At 46.4% G+C, this 24,131-nt stretch overlaps 1 protein-coding gene across 4 annotated transcripts in view; it reads left to right on the forward strand.

The window, feature by feature from the left end:
• Nucleotides 1-24,131, forward strand: part of FSTL4 (follistatin like 4) — a 231,406-nt gene that overhangs the window by 182,141 nt on the left and 25,134 nt on the right. For all 4 annotated transcript variants that reach the window (XM_071570400.1, XM_071570404.1, XM_071570403.1 and 1 more), the window contains 2 exons: nucleotides 5,421-5,587; nucleotides 16,880-17,000. In XM_071570400.1, coding sequence (XP_071426501.1) covers nucleotides 5,421-5,587; nucleotides 16,880-17,000 — 288 coding nt within the window. The remainder of the gene's footprint in view (nucleotides 1-5,420; nucleotides 5,588-16,879; nucleotides 17,001-24,131) is intronic.

Raw genomic sequence — 24,131 nt, forward strand, 5'->3', positions numbered from 1 at the left:
GCACTGACCTTCATGGCCACAAGGCAATAAACAGATTTTACTAATGCATAAACAGCTGCAGGACTTGGGGAATTAAGTAGACACTAAAGTTTCCATGCCATTAAATCAACCCTGACTTGAAGCATTGCTGGAGAAACACGATGTGTTTCGGGCTGTGTTACCCACGGTTGAGTTCACAAACAACAGGTCTCTCTGCTCAGGAGCATCAATTTGGGGGCAAGAACCAGTGCTGGAGACTTGCTTTGAAAGTCACTCTCCTGTTACATCAAAGGGGGCTGAGTTTTAGTTCCTTGTCTCCCCACTGAGAACGAGTTACAGGATGAAAAAAGCATTGCCTTGTCTCATAAGCAGGACCTGAGCAATAGAGCCAGAGTGGATTATTGGGTGGTAGGAGGGAATTCAGCCCTGTGAGGGTGGGCAGGACCTGAGCAATAGAGCCAGAGTGGATTATTGGGTGGTAGGAGGGAATTCAGCCCTGTGAGGGTGGGCAGGACCTGAGCAATAGAGCCAGAGTGGATTATTGGGTGGTAGGAAGGAATTCAGCCCTGTGAGGGTGGGCAGGACCTGAGCAATAGAGCCAGAGTGGATTATTGGGTGGTAGGAGGGAATTCAGCCCTGTGAGGGTGGGCAGGACCTGAGCAATAGAGCCAGAGTGGATTATTGGGTGGTAGGAAGGAATTCAGCCCTGTGAGGGTGGGCAGGACCTGAGCAATAGAGCCAGAGTGGATTATTGGGTGGTAGGAGGGAATTCAGCCCTGTGAGGGTGGGCAGGACCTGAGCAATAGAGCCAGAGTGGATTATTGGGTGGTAGGAGGGAATTCAGCCCTGTGAGGGTGGGCAGGACCTGAGCAATAGAGCCAGAGTGGATTATTGGGTGGTAGGAGGGAATTCAGCCCTGTGAGGGTGGGCAGGACCTGAGCAATAGAGCCAGAGTGGATTATTGGGTGGTAGGAAGGAATTCAGCCCTGTGAGGGTGGGCAGGACCTGAGCAATAGAGCCAGAGTGGATTATTGGGTGGTAGGAGGGAATTCAGCCCTGTGAGGGTGGGCAGGCCCTGGCACAGGTGCCCAGAAAACCTGTGGCTGCCCCATCCCTGGGAGTGTCCAAGGCCACATTGGATGGGGCTCTGAGCAATGTGGGCTGGTGGGAGGTGTCCCTGCCCAGGGCAGGGGGGTGGAATGAGATGAACTTTAAGGTCCCTTCCAACCCCCACCATTCTGTGACTGTGGGATATTCTGTATTAGCGAGGCAGGATATCCATGAACAGCTGTAACAATGACTAAAGGTGGCAACAACGCATTAAAAATGTATTTTCTTTAGATGTAAGGGAAGAGATCTAATTAGTGATATGAAGCACTTTGGAAGGTGTGAATCTGTGTCTGCAGGGAGTGCAGCACAAGCCAAGGCGGGCGCCTGACACCGCTCTGGAAATTCTCTCCACGCAGCGCCGCATCCCTGAGCTTTCCCCCGTGGATCTTGGCTTCAGGTCACTCCCTGGAATGACCTCAGTTATCCATGTCTTCATTGGGAAATTCCGATTGCCTTTGGTGTGCTGCAGATGAGAGCAGAGAGAAGGATTTCCACGATAAGGCAGCGCAACAAGCATTACCTGCTGATTGGTATGCAGAGCCTGTGGAGGAGCAGCGACTCCAGCTCGGCACCTCAGGTGGCACTGGGGGGCAGGAGGGACACAGGGATGTGTTCAGCAGCATCTCCACATCTTTTTACAAGGAAAGGAATTAGTAAAATTCACATTTTCACTTTGGGACGTGGCATTGCAAGGAATTGAATGTCAGAACATCAGGGAGGGATCCCTCACCCCACTGAACGGGGCACACGGGCTGGAAGGTGGCACTGCCCTGGTTGCTGGACCACACAGTGCTCAGGCACTGAGCTGCTGCCATCACCAAAGAGTTTGTTATGTTCTGGCCACCTTTCATTGACCTGGATTTTGGGCCACATTTGGTGTCTCTCCTCTGCCTGGTTAAAGCCTCCTCCCAGTCCTGTGATACACAGAGATGTGCTGACACCAATTCCTTCTTAAAGGGGTCCTTACAAAGGCTTTACCCCTGTCTGGAACCAATAAAAGGTGAGTGAAAAATGACAGCAGCCCCTTCTCTGATGAAGGCATCGCTCTCTGATGGCAGGAGACAGGAAGGTTTTTATTTCCAGCTGGAATAAGCTGAGGAGTTACTTCAGCTAAAAGCCCAGAGGGGAGTACCAGCTCTGACATGACTTGATCACTGTGGTCAGTGGGGACTGATCCTGGTTGAACCTGTGCAATCAGAGAGCTGCTTTCCATGCATCATCCATCCTGCAGAATTTCCAAATGAACATGAAATTGCTTAATTTTAGGACCAAATTCCATTCTGACTTGTGTTCTGCTTGTGAGCACCCTTTGATTATTGTCCATTTGTTATGTTCAGTTTTACACACAGGGTAAAATCCTCTTATCTCCTGAAGGTTTTTAAAATTAAAATGAACCATGTCCCATACTTCATCTAGAAGCTCTACACAAAATCAATAGGGTGACTTGAATAATTTGTACACATAAACCAGTGTGTCTGAGCTCTATAACTTAGGTACAAGACTGAGGTTTTTTAAAGATTTTTAGAAAGCTCAGCCTCCCCCAATCCTTGAGAATCCTGTTTCCTCCCCAGTACACCTGCTTCAATAAGGAGATCTTTTCTATTGGTAACAACAAAGCAATAACTGAAACCACACAAAATAATTCTGTAGTAGAAAGGCTTTTAGATGTTAATAAGAGTCCCTCAATGTACTGGTAATAAGATGCTCTCAAATATACTCCATAGAAACCCTCTACAAAGGAGTGTTTGTATTGGTAAAGTGCTCTCTGCTAATTACATGCTTTAACATAAAAAAGTCATCTCCTGGCCTCCTAGGGTTCATCCAAGAAGGGCAGCTGTGCAAGGTGTCTTCTTAATTAAAAGTTAATGTATTTTTCATTACTGTGCTTCTAAAAGGAAAAGCCAAAGCCTCTTTAGCAGCCCTTTGGAGGATGGGCAGGGAGCTCTACCTTCTGCTGCAACAAAGCACTGGAAAATGTGGCTGAAGAGGGAGCTTCTGGGAGCCCAGCACGAGCCAGGGAGCTCAAGGCAGCATGAAAAAGAGCAGAGGGAATTAAGGAAAGCAGCAGTGAGATGAAAAAACAATTCTCTTGTAAACGAATGGCCCTCTATTTCATTTCCTCCAGAAAAGATGTCCTCATTAGCCCTACTCCGTGCTACAAATTATCGTAATTATCAGTTCTTTATCCTGTCAAGTGCACTCCAAATATTTTATTCATTAAAAGGACTTATTATGCAGAAAATAACTATATTATCAGCCCCTGTGTGCAGGATGGTGGTGGTGGGATGGACATACCATCTCTGGAAGTGTCCAAGGGCAGGTTGGACAGGGCTGGGAGCACCCTGGGACAGTGGAAGGTGTCCTTGCCCATGGCAGGGGGTGGAATGAGGGGATCTTTATGGCCCCTTCCAACCCAAACATTAATGAGGTGTTTTCTCTTCCTGACTTGGCCACAAATCCCAGCCCAGTGACCTTGGGTGGGTAATGTTCTCCTTCCCAATCTCAATGCATCTCCCCTTTTGATTTTTAAGGTTTAAAGCATAGAAACTTGCAGGTTGGACTGTGTCAGTCTCTCTTCTCCTGTAATGCCTCTGGGAGCCAATATAACACAAATACTAGCACCAAGTTGGTCAAAAATTGCTATTTTTCCCATCAAAACTATAGCTACCTTTTATTTAAAACAGCTTGTACTCTTCCTACAACAGCACTGGGAATTTTCAGTAGGATAAATGCTCACTGCAGGCAGACTGGGATGTGTCTGGGTGGATCTCTGCAGCTCTGTGGATCTCAGATCCACAGTGGTGAACACACTTCGTGGCACTTCAGCCCCTCTCTTAGGTGGGAGAAGCAGAGGAGAAGGGGGGCAGAGCTGTTGGGGTGTGTCTGCACGAGCAGCTTTGGCACTGATTCCTCTCCATCAGTGGCCAGCCCAGAGCACTGAGGCTGTCCAGGCTGCCAAGGCTGCTGCAATGAGCTGAGTATTTTAGTGAACAGATTTCAGAGATTTGCTCCTCAGGAGATGTTAAAGCAATTTTTCCATTAGACAGTCTGTGAGGAGATGGAAGGTGGTGCTTGCAAACGTGGATCCCTTTTTTGTTTCCATTTTTATTCCATGCATTTCCATTGTGCAAGGCCCATCAAGCAATGCAAGATTTTCCCAACGAAGCTGTCAACTTTTAAGGCAAAATCACATCTTAATCTGGGAACTGACATGATAAAAATGAGTGTTCAGATTCACTGAAAGTCAGGGCTTCTTCAGAGGGCTGGAAGAAGGTGCACATGGCATTGAGATCTTCCCAAGAAGTGACATGATCTTGTGTGGGGTGTAATGATGGAGGTGTGGTCTCAAAGAGGTGGTGTGGATTTCAGTAGGGTCTGTCTCAGGAGTTTCTTTTGTGTGGGACATGCAAGTCAAAATAAAACTGAGGGGTTTTAAATTCAAATAAAATATAGGAAAGCTTTGGTTTTTAGGACATCTGTATCTCAGATGCCATTACGTGGCTGGTTTTGGTGAAGAAGATTCCATGCTTGGTGACTTCCAGTATTAGGACAATTTAAAAACTGGATTTATCTCTATTTCGGTGAATTCTTCTTCAGGGAACAAACATGACTCATTTTTGTGCCCTTTCAAAGGACCTTGGCAGGAATGATCTAGAGAAGCAAACCCAGCTGATCTCAGGCCAGAGAGCTTGTCCTCCTGTTGCTGACAGCTTTGTATAAACTGTTGCAGCCAGGCTGGCCAGGGGACCATCCCAGGGCCCTTGTGCCACTAAGATGCTTCAGTGTGGGGGTTAAAGCAGGTCTGCAGACCCCCTGATGTCTGAGGTAATTGATGAAGAGATTGATAGGGAGCAGTTCAGAGTGTGTCCTTGAAGGAAAGCAGTTTGGAGTGCACCCTTAAGGGGGAAGGAACCACCTGCAGAATGCAGGAGATCTTTTGGCCTATAGTATGTGTCCAGCTGTGCTTGGGGAAGCTGAATGATGCTGTGGAAGAAAGTAGATAAAAGTAAAGCTGTAACTAAAAATAGTTTGTCTTCAGTGCAAGCCTTCTGATCAAACTGCTGCCTGAGTCTGTCTCTGCCTCCTCTGCCACCACAAACCAACCTTAGCCCGACCCTTCAGCAAAGGGATGGAGTCATAGTGGCAGATTCCATTTGTCCCTTGCTTGGCTTTATGGTTTATGGGAGGTTTTCATAGCATTGATACCCCACCCCCTCACCCAAATCCTTCAGGGTTGCTCCTGGAAGGAGAAAGAAGGCAGGCAGCGGGTGGGGAGAAGCAGGCTGGGTTCTCTGTGTGGTGTGTGACTCTCTGTGGCTTTGCCTTCGCAGAGGTGGTGCGGCTGAGCCTGGCGGAGGAGCAGCGTGTCACCGTCAGCACCGTGCCCGTGGGGCTCAGCGCCGTGCTGAGCTGTGCCATCCGCGGTGCCCTGCGCCCGCCCATCCTCTGGAAGCGCAACGGCGTCGTCCTCAACGCCCTCGACCTGGAGGACATCAACGTAAGTGTCCCCAGCTGGGCAGGGCCCTGAGTGTCACCTCACGTGGGGGGTCACAGCCATGGGTTGGATCTTGTTGTTGTGGAAGCTTGTGTGATACTCAGGTTTTGTATGGCTGGGCTTCCTGAAGGAAGATTTGGGAAGGGCTCTGCCCACATAGGTGTGTCCTACCAGCCTGTGCAGTGGATTTTTTGGGTAACTGGCACCACCCTTTAACTCCTAAGGTTCATCTGCCACAGCTGAGCAAGGTTGGACAGTGACAGGGAAGTCCTCGGGAGTAGAACCTGCAGCCCCCAGTATGGTATTGCCAGGAAGTGTCCCATCCAAGTACTAGCGAGCTTGGATGGTGACAGTGAAGTCCTCAGGCTTGGACAGTGTCAGTGAAGTCCTTAGGCTTGGATGGTGACAGTGCAGTCCTTGGGACTAGAACCTGCAGCCCCCAGTATGGTATTGCCAGGAAGTGTCCCATCCAAGTACTAGTGAGCTTGGATGGTGACGGTGCAGTCCTCAGGCTTGGAGGGTGACAGTGCAGTCCTCAGGCTTGGAGGGTGACAGTGCAGTCCTCAGGCTTGGACAGTGGCAGTGCAGTCCTCAGGCTTTGGATGGTGACAGTGCAGTCCTCAGGCTTGGATAGTGACAGTGCAGTCCTCAGGCTTGGATGGTGACAGTGAAGTCCTCAGGCTTGGATAGTGACAGTGCAGTCCTCAGGCTTGGATGGTGACAGGGAAGTCCTCGGGACTAGAACCTGCAGCCCCCGGTATGGTATTGCCAGGAAGTGTCCCATCCAAGTACCAACCAGGGCTGCCCCTGCTGAGCTTCCCAGATCTGACAGGATCAGGTGTCAGGGTGTCATTTCACTGCCTATTCAGGTTTTAGTCACATCAATAAAAGCAAAGGGACTCACGTGCAGTGGAGAGCAGTACTTGGATATGTGACATGGAATTAAAGCTCAGTGCTGCAGGAACCCAGCACTGTACTGGTTGCTCATTGCATTGGTGCAACCTGGTGCCCAGCCCTGGCACTCAGGGCAGAGCAGCTCTGCACACCCTCAGCTCCTCAGAGGTGCCTTTCCCAGTGCAAAGAAACAGGTTCAGCAGGAGCATGAAATACATTTATGGCTGGCCATGAATCTCTGCTCTCTCCAAGTCAAATAATGCATTTTTATCTCTGTTCCTCCTCTTTCACTTGCCTTTCAGCCAGTTCTTCTCTCTCACTCCTTGGCTGCTGCTTCTGATGAGCAGCTTAAAAATGGGATTGTTCAGCAGGGTGTGGCAGTGCCCTCGCAGGAGGGAAGATGGATCTCTTCATTCACGGTGCTGGTCTGATCTGTGAGTCATAGCTGGTAGTAAAGACAATACCTGAGTGATGGTATAAACTTACTCATTTATTTAATAACATTTAATTACGGAGAGAGTGGAAAGTAGTGTACAAAAAATGTGGTCTGTATTTCATTTCTCTTTGCATTCAAGTACACGGTAAATCAGGTTTTATTTTAATTACACTACAGCAAGAGCTGATTTATATTTTTGCTCAGCTCTTGTTAATTTGATAACCACTCAGTTCTGAGTTGTTCCAGTCAGGACTGTAGGTCCCTAAATTGTTGTGCATCCCAGATTGCTGAAATGGGAAAAATCTTTGGTTTATTCATTAAAACCTGAAAATTCCAGCACATGGGACAGAAATACACACAGGATCCCAGTATTTTATTTGTTGACTTTTCCTTAGCAGGAAAATCATGTGCACTGTGTAGGTGATTACTGTGTGCACAAACTCAGTAACTGAAACCATTGAAACATCTTTTTCTTTTGATCAAAGCAAATATTATCCTTTTAAAATGCATTTCTTGTCACTGCTTTGAGCAGGACATTGAAATGCAGCAGAGCCTCTGCAGGCTCAGGAGTGCTCTTAGAATTTGTTAGCTAAAAATACTGAAAATTCCAGGTATTTATCTTACATTAATGAATTTTTGGTTATGGTGACATTAATCTTAAAGGATGAAAGCTCATGTGTGAACTGGACACCAAATGGAAGAACTGGAGTAGAAACACATCCTTGAGGGACAGACAGCACTTGGCTCCGAGGGTTCATTCACAACTCCTACTATTTTGAATAGAATGCTGAGTACATTTGCAGGCTGAAATGCCAGTTCCTCCCATCATTTTGTGCCAGTCCAAGTGGGTTTCTGGTTTGCTGATAAGGGATTCTCTTTCTCACTGGTTGTTCTGTGTTGGGAGGCAGAGTTATGTCCTTGCACATCAGCTCAGTGGTTCCTGAATGATTCAACACCTCCATGGAGTGTAATGGAGCAGGAAAAAAAATCCCTTTTTGATCTGTTTGAACTGGAACATCACTGAGAAACTGTATCAAAGGAGCACTCTGAGATTCCTACAAGGGGAAAAAACAGGATTTATGCTTCAGCTTTAATGTTTCTCGTGTCAGTTTATGACCTCTGTCACCTTGTCATACAACACCTGCTACTACTGCTCATCAGCTTCTTGTAGTCTGATGAAAGCTGTGTATATTCTGTATATATCACTGCCATCTGTGTTCTGGTCTGGTTGCTTGAGGTGGCACAATTTGGGGATTGCCCTTTTTTATTTTCCCTCTTGCCCCATGGGCATTGTGTGGGATGCCTGAGCTCAGGCCTGTCCCCTCTCTGGCTGCCAAGGATGGGCACCTGCATGGCTGAAGGACCTGTTGGTAGCAGGGATGGTCCTTCAGCTGGTAAATCCAGTCTTTTTATTTATCACAGAGTCATAGAATGGTTTGGGTTGGAAAGGACCTTAAAGCTCATCCAGTGCCACCCCCTGCCATGGACAGGGACACCTCCCACCAGCCCAGGCTGCTCCAAGCCCTGTCCAGCCTGCCCTTGAACACTTCCAGGGAAGTGTCTGCCTTGAGAAGAAGAAGACACACAAGTGCTCAAACTACAGCAGAATCCACCTAACCCAAAAGTGCTGAGCTCTGCAGCAAAGCAGCCAGATAAGCACAGGGTGTTCATCACCTTTATTTTATGAATTTCAATATAAAATAATTCTGCACATTCTGAAAGAAAATTCAGAAACCTCACGAGGTTCCCCTGGGCCACTTCTCGAGCTTGTCCAGCTTTAATCCAAGTTCTTGAAGTCCTGTAGCTGTGAAAGCTGAGCCACGTTCCTCTGGAGCACAGGAACCCTTGTGCTTGGGGTTGCTGCTTGTCTGTGGCACAGAGGATGAAATGGGAAAATGCAACATGAAAATAGTGCAGCAGCTTCAGGGCAGGGCTGGCAGCAGACACTCCAGAGCTTCAGCATTTCCTGGGTGCAGAAACTCACCTTAAACAATAACCTATTCAAAGGCATTGGCAGCAGGGAAGTCAAGGCAGTGTGTGTCTCTTAATGCACTTGAAGGCAGTTAATTAAATTACTCCAGTTTTCCTTTAGCACCCCTCAAGCAGAAACTCGATTGCATTTCTGCTTTTCACAATAAGGTTGGCAATTTGGCTAATTGGAAGTGCAACAGGAGATTAATTGTACCTTTTTAACTTCAAGAAAATCCTCTCTGCTCTTGGCACAATGGTAATCACACACAGACCTACGGGATAGTCACACACTTGGAAAAATCCTGGTATTATATTTCAATTAAGCTCTTTCTCTTCTAAATGCTAATTCGAGAAATCTGATGAAAGGAGAAGCTCAAGTCTGGAAAAAGCAGAATCCTTCCAGCCAGGTGTGAGAACAGCACAGGAGAGGCACTTGATGGCTTTATTCTTTCTGGATTCATGACAAATGTGACCTGAGAGGGATGAGGGTGTTCCAAATTAATACTGGAAGTGGCAAAGACAGCCCAAGAAACCCCTGGATAATCCTAAATTTGTGCAGAACTGGAAGATTGAAGATGAGTATAAAGCCTGATTGTTTGAGTGCATTAGTTAAATCATTTTTATGGGATATCTTGATTGGCAACAAAATATTATTATTTTTTTCATTGCTCTCTTAATCAGAAACTTTCCTAAGCAATGAGTAATGATTTGTCTTGTCCTGGCTGCAAGGGGCTCTGTTAATGAGTTGTCACACAGCTATTGCAGAGGGGCCATCCTAATGGCACATGTAATTAAGCAATTTCTCTGGCAAACATTTAAGATTGCTTTTAGCATAAAAATATTATTTCTCTATAAATTACCCCTCCATATTATTTACCCATTAGAGGTCCCTGTGCAGTTCTGCTTTAAAAAGTCACATCAACTTTCCTCATGCAGAAAATAACTACAATGTAGCTGAAAGTGATGAGATTGTCATAGCTATAAATTGATTTCTGATTACAGATGGTGAAATGGTTCAAATGTGTCGTCTTTCAAAATAATACACTTTTGCCTCAGAGGAACAGGCAATGTGTTTGCCCAAAGATGTGATTATGGAAGCATTCCTCAATTGGAAAATGTAATAAACTCCTCGTGGAGTCAAAGGTATTTCTATTGTATTTACAGGGCATTGTTTCACAGGGTCTGACATTTTCTCCAGAGAGAAATACGTAAATTGATAAAATTTATAAACATCATTTATTCCTTCAGACCTGATGAAAGCAACACAAACAGCAGAGGGGAGAGGATTACCCTAAGAAAACAAATACTGTGTACAGGTATATAAGAATTTGGGGGATTGCCAAGTGCAGGTGGCAGGAGCAGAAGCTCTTTGGTGTCTTTCATCCCTCAGTCCGATTTTATCTGTACATTTTAACTTGAGGTGGTTTTAATGCAAACCCACTGTTAAATAATACAAAGAATACAATCCAATACATACATATCTGGAGCACAAGTGCTGTGGGGAGAGGCTGAGGGAGCTGGGGGTGTTCAGCCTGGAGAAGAGGAGGCTCAGAGGTGACCTCAGCACTGTCTGGAACTGCCTGAAGGGAAGTTCTGGCCAGGTGGGGGTTGGTCTCTTCTCCCAGGCACTCAGCAATAGGACAAGGGGGCACGATGGGCTCAAGCTCTGCCAGGGGAAACTGAAGTTGGAGAGCAGAAAAAAATTCTTTGCAGAGAGAGTGCTCAGGGATTGGAATGGGCTGCCCAGAGAGGGGGTGGATTCCCCATCCCTGGAGGTTTTTCAGCTGAGCTTGGCCGTGGCACTGAGTGCCATGATCTGGTAAAGGGACTGGAGTTGGACCAAGGGTTGGACTTGATGATCTCAGAGGGCTTTTCCAACCCAGTCCATTTTGTGATTCTATGGATGTGGCACTGAGTGAGAATCCATGTCTTGATCCAACCCCACTGTGATCACCAGCCCAGGGCACTCTGTGCCCTGGGCTGGTGATCACAGTGGGGTTGGATCAAGGGTTGGACTTGATGATCTCAGAGGTCTTTTCCAACCCAATCAATTCTATGATTCTGTAATAATAAAAATAATACAATCCATGTGTGAATAACCCCCTTGAGACCCTTCTCATGGAATTTGGGCTGTCACTGATCCAACCCTGGCCCAGCCCAGATGCTCCAATGTGGGAGCAAATCACACAAAATTGCCTCTTTAAAGTCAAATTGTTTTGCTTTCCAATGAAAGTTTACCAAATTTCTTACAGTTTCTTAAGGTCTTTGCAGGCTCTAAAGTGGAGGTTAAGTGGAAAATCACCCCTGACAGTATTTTGAGAATATACAGTCTCACATTTTGCCATAAGGACGATCACAGAAATTGTATCCACTTGCATTTTTAGAGACATGTCCCTACCGTTGATTTTCCTTGTCATGTTGTCTCAGTTTCTCAGGATATAAAACTCACCCATTTTTATCTATATTATAATTACACAACTATCAAGACAGTTCATTTCCATATGTTCAAGCTAAAAAACTTTTTTTTTTTTGGTCTCACCAGCAAAGTCTTATGTTGTGTTAAATTCCTTGAGCAGAAAAACAAGAAAAGATAAATGAATGCCCCATCAGGCTGTGCTTGCAATAGTTCTTTGGCATTTGCTTAAGGCTGAATATTTCAACATGTAAATGACTGAAGTGATAGCATGTGTAAAACCAAGAACAAATAATATTAATGAAGCATAAGTTCTCAGCTTGTCTCTGGAAATGAATTATTAAAAATGCCAAAGAAAGTGATTTAAGAGCCCATGACTAATTTAGTTTTTATTATTTTTATATGAATCACTCATGAATCTATTGTAAAAAAAGATCAGAGACATTTGATTAGTGGGGAGAAATCATTTCCAAAGTGATAGCCATTGTTGTGGATTTTGAATAATAATAATCTCATTAAATGCTTGGGTACACTTCATTTTAAAATCCTGTAAACATTATCAGAGAGAGATTTCTAGGACTCTTGAGGATCAGTCAGGCTTTTTAATGGGAAGTGGTTGCTGCATCTCAGTGGCTGTGCTGGTGCCTGTGGAATCAGGATGGTGCTTTCTTCATTTGGAGTGTCCCAGGCCAGGCTGGGCAGGGCTTGGAGCAGCCTGGGCTGGTGGGAGCTGTCCCTGCCCAGGGCAGCAGTTCCACATTGCATTGGAATGGGAATGGGAGAAATAAATGGGGAACAGCCTCTGTTTGGAGAGACCATTGCCTTGGGTAATCAGTAGTGATGGAAAGGAAATAAAATACCAAAAGAATGTATATCCATTTTCTGGTATCTGCTTTGTGGTGTTTTGAAATGGACTCTGTGAATAGCAACTTTTCTTTTGATATTTTATAGCTGACTGAGCTGTTACCAATGTAAAATGCAGGGTGGTGCATTGTTTTAGTCTGGAAAAGTTAAAACACGTTCTGAGGTCATTTGATCAGTCCTTTAGTTGAAGGGTAACTGCAAGCCATGGAAGTATCTCATGAAGGACAGAGAACTTTTTGTTTGATAAAAGGAGAGAAGACATGAGACAAACTGCTGGAGAAGTCAATTTATCAGCTGTCACTTGTGCCCCTTATCAATTATGAGAAATTATAGGCATAGATTTCTGAATGTTCTTTATCAGAATGTGTAGAATTATTTTATAATGAAATTCATAAAATAGAGGTGATGAACACCCTGTGCTTATCTGGCTGCTTTGCTGCAGAGCTCAGCACTTTTGGGTTAGGTGGATTCTGCTCTAGTTTCAGTAGTTGTGTGTCTTCCTCATCTCAAGGCAGACACTTCCCTGGAAGTGTCCAAGGCCAGGTTGGACAGGGCTTGGAGCAGCCTGGGCTGATGGGAGCTGTCCCTGCCCATGGCAGGGGGTGGGACTGGATGAGCTTTAAGGTCCCTTCCAACCCAAACAACTCCATGATTTTGTGAAAAATCACCTTTAAATGAGGAAAACCATGTCTCAGGTTGGGTTTTTTGCTTTGCTCCTGTTTGCCTGTTCTTTTCCATGGGATGATACATTTAAAGTCCTGTTCAGTTCACTGTGGGACATGACTGGGGACAGAGTAGGGCAGTCACAGAATCACAGAATATCTTGAGTTATCAGGATATTTTTTAATGATCCTCAAGTCCAACTCCTGGCCCTGCCCAGGGCCACTCCCCAGAGTCCCACCATGTTCCTCCCTGGGGTTTGCAGCACTTGCTGGGCTTCCTGGACAGCTCTGAAATGCTCAGCTTTAAAGGTGGGATCGTTCTGGGGAGAGATGAATTACCTTGAATCAGCTTTGTAAGTGTTTGTGCTTCACTCTGGCTGCTCTCAGGCTCATAGTGACTTGGAAAACTGGCTTTACAAGCAAAAGCCTTCTGAAGTAAAGCTTTAAAATGTTTCCTCTGCATTTTTCCACCGTGAATTCTTCCTGTTGGCTCTGCCCAGCCCAGCCCAGCAAACAGGAGCAGCTCCCAGTGCCAACTCTCACCCTGCTGGTGCAGGGGCAGCAGCCAGAGATGAGCTGAGCAGCCTCTCAGAGCTCCCAGGGCAGCCTGGAGGGAGCTGGACCCATCCCAACCATCTCCCACAGCTTCCCACTGTGCCACAGCACTCCCAGATGGGATGAGGAGAGATGGAAAGTTAGAGGCTATTAAGGAATCAAAGACTCATCATTTCTTAATGCTCTGGGGCTTGGCTTTTACAGCACTGCCAAATATACCCTTATGAAATACACCCAGAAAGTGCTTGTGCATAAGGATGCAGCCACTGATCTAAAAAGGAGCTGTGAAATCCTAATGTACTAATTATATCCACAGGGAAACACAGGGAGAAACCAAGAGCTGCAATAAACACACAGAAAGAGCCATTAATTTGGCAGAGAATTCAGTCTCCTTTTTGCAGCAACAAGAGGTTCAGTATCAAACCTTTAATCTCTTAATCACTTTTTCCTTCCCACATCCAACACTTTTCATTCTTAATAATATTGTGTCTTACATGAATTTCCTGTGTGTGCAGGTTCTAATAGAGGGCTGATAATCCCTTCCATGCCTGACAGAAATGATATCATGTTAACCTAAATCACCCTTGATAACTTTCTTTAAGCACTAGAGATCAGAAAATATTTTTTATAAGTCATAAACCGTGTTTTTACCAGTATAAGCCCCTCTTTTCAAGAAAAACACATTTGGAGAGGAAGAGAATAATCCCCTAGCCTTGCATCTGTTTGTTTTGCAAAGGTCTTTACTTGTATTCATACATTTGTATGCATTGGAAAAAACAGATTGTCCATAAAAAGACAATTACAGAGCACAAACCAAGCACTCAGAATATTTTTCTGAGATGTCTTAAAGGAAGCAACATACTTAAATAGAGAAGATTTTATTGTCCTGTTTTTCCACAGCTTTATATAAATCATTCCATAAAAGTAGCCATCCTGCTTTTATTGATCTCAACTCAATCTGAGTTTCTTTTAACCTTTAAAACCTGTTATGAAGTCCCCTCCAGTGCAAGCATTTCCTCGATTTGGTGCAGATACCTTTTGAACAGGGCAGAAATCTTTTCTCTTTGCAGTTACTCATGCATTTTTTGCTTTCTATCAGGGCAGATCTAACAGACCAGGAAACAGGCAAATGCTTGAGATGGGGATTCTGGAGGAGATATTTGTAATAATGTAGTGGGTGGCTTGACCAGCTTATCCTATAATGTAGATGCCAAATCTGCCTTACCCCAAGGTGGCAATGATATCTGAGATGCTTTTGATTGTAGAGAATGGATTGCAGACCATCCATGGATTTACTCTGATTGTAAATGTATTTACCCCTGAGAGCAGCACAGCAGGACCAGGTGATGGGATGTCTGTGCCTGCTCAGGTGAAGGTCTGTGCTCTGGGGAGGGTTGTTGTGCTGCTGGTGAGGTCCATGTTTCTCAGTGCTTACTCTCCATCTGTCTGAAAACATGTCTAAACACCAGGCAAGTTCTCCAGATTCCCTCCCCCTGGCAGTGCTGACCTGCCACTGAGAGGAGAGGCAGGAAGACACTTCAGTGCCAGACAGAAGGGTTTGGAGCAGATTCAGGAGTGGCAGAAGTAGTGCCAGATCAATCTGTCCTGCAAGAGATGGGTGACTTTGTACTTGTGCTGCAGGTGCCAGCTGGCACTGCCCACCTTCTGCAGAACCACAGCCCCCTTCAAACCTGTTCAAAGGGTGCTGGCTGGAAAGGAGAGCTTCAAACTGCAGAGCAGATGCCCCCTGAGGAGGCAGGAAATGTGGGATGTGAGGAGTCCCAAACGGTTCAGAAATCAGCCCATCCCATGATCAAACAACTGCAGCTTGTTATTTCTGAGCACCTGGCAGGGGTTGGCAGCAGTGGGTGAGGGTGGTCCCTCACACAGCCCCACGAGGGGAAGCTGAGGGGCAGGCACAGGTCTCTTCACTCATGACCAGTGACAGGACTTGAGGAAGTGGCTGGAATTGTGTCAGGGCAGGGTTAGGTTGGGCATCAGCAAAAGGTTCTTCCCCCAGAGGGTGGTGGGCACTGACCAGGCTCCCCAGGGCAGTGGGCACAGCCCCAAGGCTGCCAGAGCTCCAGGAGTGTTTGGACAACACTCCTCAGGCACAGAATGGGGTTCTTGGGGCTGTCCTGTGCAGGGTCAGGAGTTGGACTCTGTGATCTTGATGGATCCCTTCCAACTCAGCCTGTTGTGTGATTCTGGTGCTGGAGCTGCCCTGGGTGCAGCAGGGAATGGAGTGGCATTTGCACCTCTGGGCTTGGATTCCCTTTCTCCAGCTCAAAGAAATTAGGACCAGGTTCTTGACTCCCAACCAGCAGAGCAAAGTGCCCTCCCTGTTTGTCAGCCCACCCTGGTGTGTTCAGCCAGGCCGTGGTGGCAGTCACAGAGCTGAGCTGTCACCTCCTCATTCACTGCTGCATGTCCCTGTCACCAGGGTGGCAGCTGGCAGGACCTCAGGAGGGGCTTCCCCACCGCCCAGGCTGCCTTCCAGCTGGCACTGGAGCTTTGAGAACCCCTTGGGTTTCCAGCACCAAACCCACTCCCCAGCACTCAGCCCCTTGTACTGGGCTTGTGTCACCCTGATGCCAAGTGGGATTTGCCCATAATATTGCAGTGAAAGTGGGTAAAGAGGTCAGTTTAGATGGTGGTGGTTGCAGAAAAAGCATTCTTGAAGCTCAGGAATTGTTTATAAATGTATCCTCCAGGGTTTGCATAGAAACCCAAACACTGTGGAGCTGCAGAAGGGTGAATGTTGGTGAAGTGCACCCTTCAGTGCTGTGGTTCTGTTAGCTGTAATTTGATAAATAAATATTGAAGCGTATAAATAAATAATGAATTGAAATAAATTCCTAAGCAGAGCATTTGTACAACATAGTCAAGTGCCCAAACATCTCTACTAACTCCTGTCCTCCCCATCTATAATCAAAAGTGGAAGTAACGCAAGAGATGAAAGGGATGAAGAAAGATACTTGTTAAACATTTACTGATCTAAACAGGTTTGTTTGAAAGAGGGCTTTTGTCTTCTTCCTTGTCTCGTGCCTGGGATATTGGTGAAGTGACAAACAGCCTCAGTTCTTTCTCATCAAGTCTCAAGGCTGCAGTGCATTTTCTAAGCACCAGCACAGACAAAGGAAACCTGAACCCACCCAAACATTAGTGCTTTATACACCTGGGGTTAACAGGGAGACATTAAACTCCCCCATAAATTAAACAGCTGGAGATTGCCATCTTTTTTATGTGCAGAGAGCACCTTGTTAGCAACCAGCACAAAAGTTCATGTTCTCAGCTGAGTTGCTTTGCCTTCCTCTTAAATTGCTGCTCATTTCCTCCCTGCCTGTTGATTTATGAACTTTAAAACCTGCTGCTCAACATTCCAGCTGCATCCCCAGGCTGTGATACCATCAAACCCACTGGACAGGTGCTCTCCATTCGTGTGGTGTTTCAACTATTCCTAACTAATAAGGCCCCTTTCCTGTCTTTTGTTCCTGCAGGATTTCGGAGAGGACGATTCCCTCTACATCACCAAGGTGACAACGGTGCACATGGGCAATTACACCTGCCACGCCTCGGGCTACGAGGAGCTGTACCAGACCCACGTCCTTCAGGTGAATGGTTAGTAAATGGCACCTATGGCATTCCATGACAATGTTCCCTGAGGAAAGGGGTGTGTTGTGTTGGCCTCGCTCACACAGGGATGTGCAAAGCCCACGGGGTGTGTGCTCGGGGCTCACTCGCTCTGCTGTCACCCAGGGGTGACAAACAGTGCCAGGGGGGCTGTGTGGAAGCCCCTGGGCTTCTGCAGGTGTCCTCCCTGTGAAATGAGCTGTCACTGCCACTGCCACAGACTCACAAGCTGCATTGCAAAGCATCTCTTGAACTAATTATCACTTTGGTCAACAGAATGTTGCCTCAATAATTTCTTCTTGCAGAAAATCATTTCTGTTGCACAAAATAGCTCAGAGTATTGAAATAAATCCAGCAGTGTTTCCCAAAGCAGCCACCCAACTGCCAGCTCTGTAGCAGATGATTGCCTGGCTGTGCTCAGGGTGGCTCACTGAGGGCTGTTTCCACTGGCCCACTGGGCTGAAAAACGAGGGCAAACCATTCCATGGGTGAGAGCATCACATGGACCATATTCCAGCAGCATTTCCATTCCTCTCCATCCCCTGGACCTCATTTGGGCCTGGTGGAACTTAGTCAGGCACTCCCCATCTTTGTCCTGACCTCAGACTCAGTTGGATTTAGTTTAAAATTACATTGGATTAAACCAGCATTTCTTCATCAGGGGACCAGCCCGTGGACTGCCCACCTCCCCAGCACCAACACTGGTTTCCAACCTTAAATCTGTATTTCCATGTGCTGATAAGCCCAGCAGGATCTCCAGAACAGCAAACAGGGTCAGCCATTGCTAACTAGGGGTAGATTTTTACATACTCTGCTATGAAAGCACCTATTTTTAATTTTTAAGGGCGATTCAGTAACTTTATTACAGGAAATAAATTATAAGGAGAATTACTGTGTAATCCTTTCTGCAGATCTGTGCAGACTTTCACCAAGGAGAGCTTTCAACTGGTAAGAAGAGCAGGTTAATACACAGGTTAATAGCAGGAGGAGAAGGAGTGAAAGGGATATTTGTGCATTTTAAGGAGGACTCTGGTGGATGGGTCAGGTCTGCTGGATGATGTAGGTGCTCCCCCACCACAGCAGGAACCTGGAGGGGAGCACGAAACATCCCACTGATTGCAACGAGAACTGACTTAATGTCTCTACATAATAATTTGTCATCTTTTGAGAGAGGAAACTGTAAATCTCAGCAATGTGGATAACTAAATTGTGCATGCTGCAGCTGGGAAAATGGGTTTCCTTCCTCAAAGTGCTATTTGTTTGATGGATGGCAGCTGAAAGAAAAGCCAGCTAACAACTTAATCCCGTGTCTATTATGTGATGTATTATGAGGCCTGAATGGAGTTCAGTTGGCAGACAACAATGTAGACTTTATCATCACTGAGAATAGAAGGCCCAAAGGCTTTGAAACTCAGACCAGAATGGGAGGAGAGCTGGATGGAGTGTGGGGAGAGGGGGATCCCTTCCATCCTCACGCCTGCCATTCAGATTTAACTTGTTGTTGGAAGATCACATGTTCCTTTTAAGTGGAAGTTTCTCCCCACAGATGCACAGGGGTTTTCCTACTCACAGAAAAAGTGTTACACAAAACCCCACTATCCATGTTGGCTTTTTAGTGTTGCTGTGGAGTCACTAAATACTGAATAAAATGCATTCTGGCATCAACCCAGGCTTGCTAGAAAGCACTGCAGGGCCTGGAAACCTTTGTCTTCCAGCATCTTGAATTAAAAAAAAAACATTCAATAGAACAAAATCCTTCCTTTTATTCAGCACTGGGAACATGAGGGATAACTCCACCAAAGACATGGCCAACTAGACTTTGGTGTTTCCAGGTTTATATGCTTGGTTACAACTGAAAACCCCTCCCCAAAGTTAAGCAGGATATTTGGGGTGACTCTTAACAGATCTAATGGGCTGCTCTTATCTCTGCAGCCCCATATTTCCTTTTAACTAAGCAATGTTACAGCTTCAAGCCTCAACCCAGACAGGTTTTTTGATTTATTTCTCATAGCTCAGCCTCTAATTTGAACAAGGTTTGGGGTTATTTCTTAAAGTTCATCTTTCAGCTCCAGGGTTAAATTCCTCTTTGTCTAAAGCTCTGCTTGGTTAAGATCACTGACAGACTTAGGTACAAGCTAAAATCAAAAATTGATATAAAATATAAAGTTAGTCCAGGTCTGATTAAAAATTAGTAAAGCCCATATGATTTTATGGAGAAGGGATAAAATCCTTTTTCTTGAGGGGTGCCTGAATCACTCTGATATTCCTGTGTGAGCCACGAGGCTTTGCAGAGCTGGGTGTTTGCAGGTTTTGGTGTGGCTGGTTGGCTCTCTCATCATCCCTGAATTCTCTGCTTTTCTGCCTGTGTCCAGCAGCTGCAGCTGGGGCTGATGGCAGAACAGCATCACTTGATTTCAGAGTCCTGGGGGGTTCCCAGGGCAGAGCTCCCTGCAGGGAAATCTTTGGTTCCACTGACTTAAAGCACAAAAGGAGAGATTGTTCTTGACAGGAGAAGGAAGAAGAAATGGAGCCAACCTGAATAGAGTGAAGATGCTGAGACTCTGAGTGTGGTTGATGGGCTCTGTTCAGTGCTGGGGCTGCCTCTGGCTGGCTGTGTCAAACTAAAAGCTCCATCTCCAGCTCAGGAGGGGTTTTTGCCTCTCTGTGCTGGACTAAAATGGTAAGAGAATGTGACAGAGCTAAGTCAGTCAGAGCTGGGGTGGATCTGCTCTCCTGTCTCCTCTGGGGAGACACTGAGCTATTTTAAAACATGTGGGGATTTTTATTCTATGAAAATTACCAGAATTCTGTTTTTACTGCTCCCAAGTTTGTCTGTTGGGAAAGAGCAGAGAAAGAAGAGCCAACTGGAAGTAAAGGGTTTGTCCCCACCCCTTCCCAAGCTCTCTGTGTCTGTCTGCACTCAGGTTCCAACTTTTAGGCTGTTTTTCAGTTAATTCAGTGTTTTCAAAGCTGCAGGAACTCTCCCAGCATCCTTGGATCCTTTTTGAACCACCTGGGCCTTGTCTTACTGTTCCCACTGAGACCCACCAGTCCAGCTGATCCTGGTTCTCACTTCATATCAAACATGTTCTGTTCTCTTTATCTTGCTTTCTGCTTTGCCTCTTTTTAGGACATAGCCCTGCCTTTTACACTGATTAGGTGATGTAGAAAACTAGGAAATATAATCTGAAATTGAAATTTTGCAGCCCAGTTTTGACAGCACTGGAAGTTTGTGGGATTTGGAGCTCTATTACTGCCCAACTGCTGAATGCTGTGCAGAATTTCCCTTTGGATCTGCTGGTTCAGGATATCCCAAATAACATGGGGACATCCAGATGCTCATTTAGACAAGCAGAGAGGAGAATCCTGTTAGGCAGGAAATGTGAAGACCACCAGGTGAATGCCTCAGACCACTGGCTCACATCTGGATGGGAGGCACAAAGCCCCCCTGAAATGCAGCCTGTCTGATGGGGGAGCTCTGAGTTGAGCTCCCCAATCCTGGGATTCCCAGTTAGCACTAAAAGTGAAGCCCTTAAGATCTCTGGAAGAGAAGAGAGTGCTGAAAGGCAGTGTTTAAACAGTTTGAGAATGAAACATTCATCTTGCATGCTGCTATCTTTGATCAGGAGAAGCCAAGAACAGGAGGAAAATGATGTTCTCTCCTGCGTGTGGATATTGCTGGGGAAATGTGTACAGCATACACTAACTGCAGGGAGGAAAAGCAATTTATCACTTTCAAGAGGAAAAAAGAGTTGCTGAGGATAAAGAATCTCATAAAATTGTAATCAACTATGAAAATTGATAGTTTGCAAATCAAGAGACTGCTGAGTGTGGGGCATCATTTTCCTTGGTCCTTGCACTCAGGAAAACATCAGCATAAATCAGAATATTGTATTCCTTGAAAACAGTTTTAAAAAGCCATTTGATCCTCAGCCCAATTATAAGGGTCCAATAGGAGAAATTTTGCAGTGGCAGAGGGAGGTGATGAGCAGGGATGTTTTGGTAATGTGGCTTTGAAGAGAAAACACTTCATTCTGCAACCCCCTTTCAAATCATAAACACCAAGAGTAAAACACCTCGAGTAAATGATTAATCTGTTAATTATTACTACCCCCTGGAGCATTCAGCTCCTGCAGCAGCAGTGGATGTCCCTGGGCCTCCCTGCCACCAGCTGTGCTCATCCTGTGCTTTATCACCTGGGCTGGTTTGTGGCAATGAATGGGCTGCTCCCAACTGAGGGGCTGCTCAGAATGCAGCAGGAGCCAACCCACCCCAGCTCCTGCTTCTTTCACTGCCTCTCCCTTCCTGCTTTGCTTAAGATAATGGCATTTTTATATTGCCCTGGGCTGCAGACACAGTAATGGTTAGCAATGATATATATTCACCAGGGGAAAAAGCAAAGGGTAATCCATATATCCCAAAGTCTGGAGCTGAAATCTTTGCGAGTTTAAAGGAAAAAGTGCTTACTTGGAATGTATTAATTTGTAGCAGGGACAATAAAAATGCATTCTGCAGTTTGCTGTTATCACAAGGCATTTGCATGCAATAATTTACCTGTGCAGTGAAATATGTAAGACAAGGGAGAAAAAGTAAAAAGTTTAAAAATGGAAGGAGCAGGAAAGTGATAAGAGAGCAGGAATGGAGGTGCAGCACATCTTTTTTGTAGGTGGAAAGAAATGATTTCCTTATTGATCACTCTTGAAAAGATACCTTGTGTAATTGTAAATTAAGCTGATTTCCATGCAGAGCGTTGATTCAGTGTCTGGGACCTCTGAGCTTCCTTGCCCAGTACAAATCCATTGAGTTTTCAGGCCTGCAGGGGAAACAGGTGGGTAACTCCATGCAGATGGCAAGGTGTGAGGCACAAACCTGAGGGGTGGAGGCACAGTCTGTTTGGGGAAGGGGTGCCCTGGTTGGGGGGGTTAGGGTTGTTGTGGCCACCTGGTTGTGGGGTCAGGGTGGTTGTGGGGGTCAGGGTGGGTGTGACCACCTGGTTGGGGGGTCAGGGTGGTTGTGACCACCTGGTTGGGGGGGTCACAGTGGTTGTGACTACTTGGTTGTGGGGTCAGGGTGGTTGTGGGGGTCAGGGTGGTTGTGACCACCTGGTTGTGGGGTCAGGGTGGTTGTGGGGGTCAGGGTGGTTGTGACCACCTGGTTGGGGGGGGTCAGGGTGGGTGTGACCACCTGGTTGGAGAGGTCAGGGTGGTTGTGACCACTTGGTTGGGGGGGGTCAGGGTGGGTGTGACCACCTGGTTGGGGGGGGTCAGGGTGGTTGTGACCACTTGGTTGTGGGGTCAGGGTGGGTGTGACCACCTGGTTGGGGGGGTCAGGGTGGGTGTGACCACCTGGTTGGGGGGGTGTCAGGGTGGTTGTGACCACTTGGTTGTGGGGTCAGGGTGGTTGTGACCACCTGGTTGGGGGGGGGTCAGAGTGGGTGTGACCACCTTGTTGGGGGGGGGTCAGAGTGGGTGTGACCACCTGGTTGGGGGGGTCAGGGTGGTTGTGACCACCTGATTGTGGGGTCAGGGTGGTTGTGACCACCTGGCTGTGGGGGTCAGGGTGGGTGTGACCACCTGGCTGGGGGGGGGGGGGGGGTCAGAGTGGTTGTGACCACCTGGCTGGGAGGGGTCAGGGTGGTTGTGACCACCTGGTTGGGGGGGTCAGGGTGGTTGTGACCACCTTGGGCAGCGCTGGCACAAGTGCCCAGGGGAACAGGAGAGCCTAAAGCAAAAGATGACAAGAAAATCTCAGCTCACAGTGGTTTTGAGAGCACTGAGGTGGTGCTGACTGGGGTGGGCTCTGTCCCTGAGAGGTGGCAGGTGAGAGGTGAACACCAGACTTGGGGTAAAATTTCTCTGGTGCCTCTGGCCATGTGGGAGCTCAGCCAAGTGAGTGGATTTCACCAGGATTTGGGCATCTGACCTCCTTGGATGGTGTAAACCTTTTCCTCTGGGTTTGCAAGAGTCACAGCACCTTCAGGCTGTGAGTCTGAGTGAATCCCATGGGCGTTCAATAGACCTCAGTTACTAAATCATTTCATTCAAAAAGTGTTACTAGCAGCAAGCAAATAATAGGTGAGACAACTCTGAGTGCAGGACATTCATAAAAGTCTGTCAAAGTGGACAAAAATTACTGTCTTTATCCTATCATGCCTGGAGACACTGACTCAGAGAAGTTTAAGTTAATTTTTAAGGTACTGATGACAAGAGGAGCTCCTGACTCTCAGTCTTGTTGCCCTGAATTGCTTGGGCACTGTCTCTTGAATAAACCCAGGGATGGCTCCAGCAGCCTCCAGCATCTCCAGCAGCAGGTCCCTTCCCCGGGTCTGGCACCTCCTGGAGGCAGGAGGAGCTGCACACCCCACAGTAACGTGAGGAAGAGGAGATAAAAGGGTAGGAAATGCTTTTATTCAGAAGTTGGAAAGTCAGTAAGAGAAACCTTGTCTTTTTGGTAACCCCCTGATTAAAAAGCTCTGGGATGGTGTTTCCCTCACTGGCCTGCACCTTCCAACACATTTTCCTCTCAAGTAAAGGAAATAGAAAACAGGGAACTAACCCCAGAGGTCCAGAGCAGAGGTGGAGTTCAAAGCCATTCCTTTGCTAGAAAGTCCCCTTTTTTCCCCCTCCAGTTGGCCACAGGCATTTGCTCTCACATTACACTTGAACAAGGTCTGGCTTTAAAGCTGTGAAACCCAAGTAGACTGGAGGGCTTTCTGTCCTGGCTGATCTCCTGCCAAGCTGACAACTCAGCTCTGGTTAGTGCTTGGCAGTTGGAGCAGAAACAGAAGTGAAATGCATCTTTTTCTGGTAAGGCCCATAAAAAATAGAAATAGAAAGATGGAAAGTGTGTGCCAGTGAATGTATTTATGTGAACTGTCCCCATATGGATGTATAGACACAGAGCAAGCTGCAAACCCAGATTGCATTTTAATCTAAAGCAACTGGTAAGACAATTTAATGTTTATAATCCTGGTTTACTATATACAAACAGAGCAGTGAGTTCAATGCCTTAAGCAAGTGGTTTCCAGAAGTTTGTTATTAACTCATTCAGGCCTTTTAAAAAAAACCCAACAAACAAAAACAGCCCACAAATTTTCCTGTGTCCTCCACCAGTGCCAGC

This window comes from Pithys albifrons, chromosome 15 (assembly GCF_047495875.1).
Source record: "Pithys albifrons albifrons isolate INPA30051 chromosome 15, PitAlb_v1, whole genome shotgun sequence".
NCBI lineage: Eukaryota > Metazoa > Chordata > Aves > Passeriformes > Thamnophilidae > Pithys > Pithys albifrons.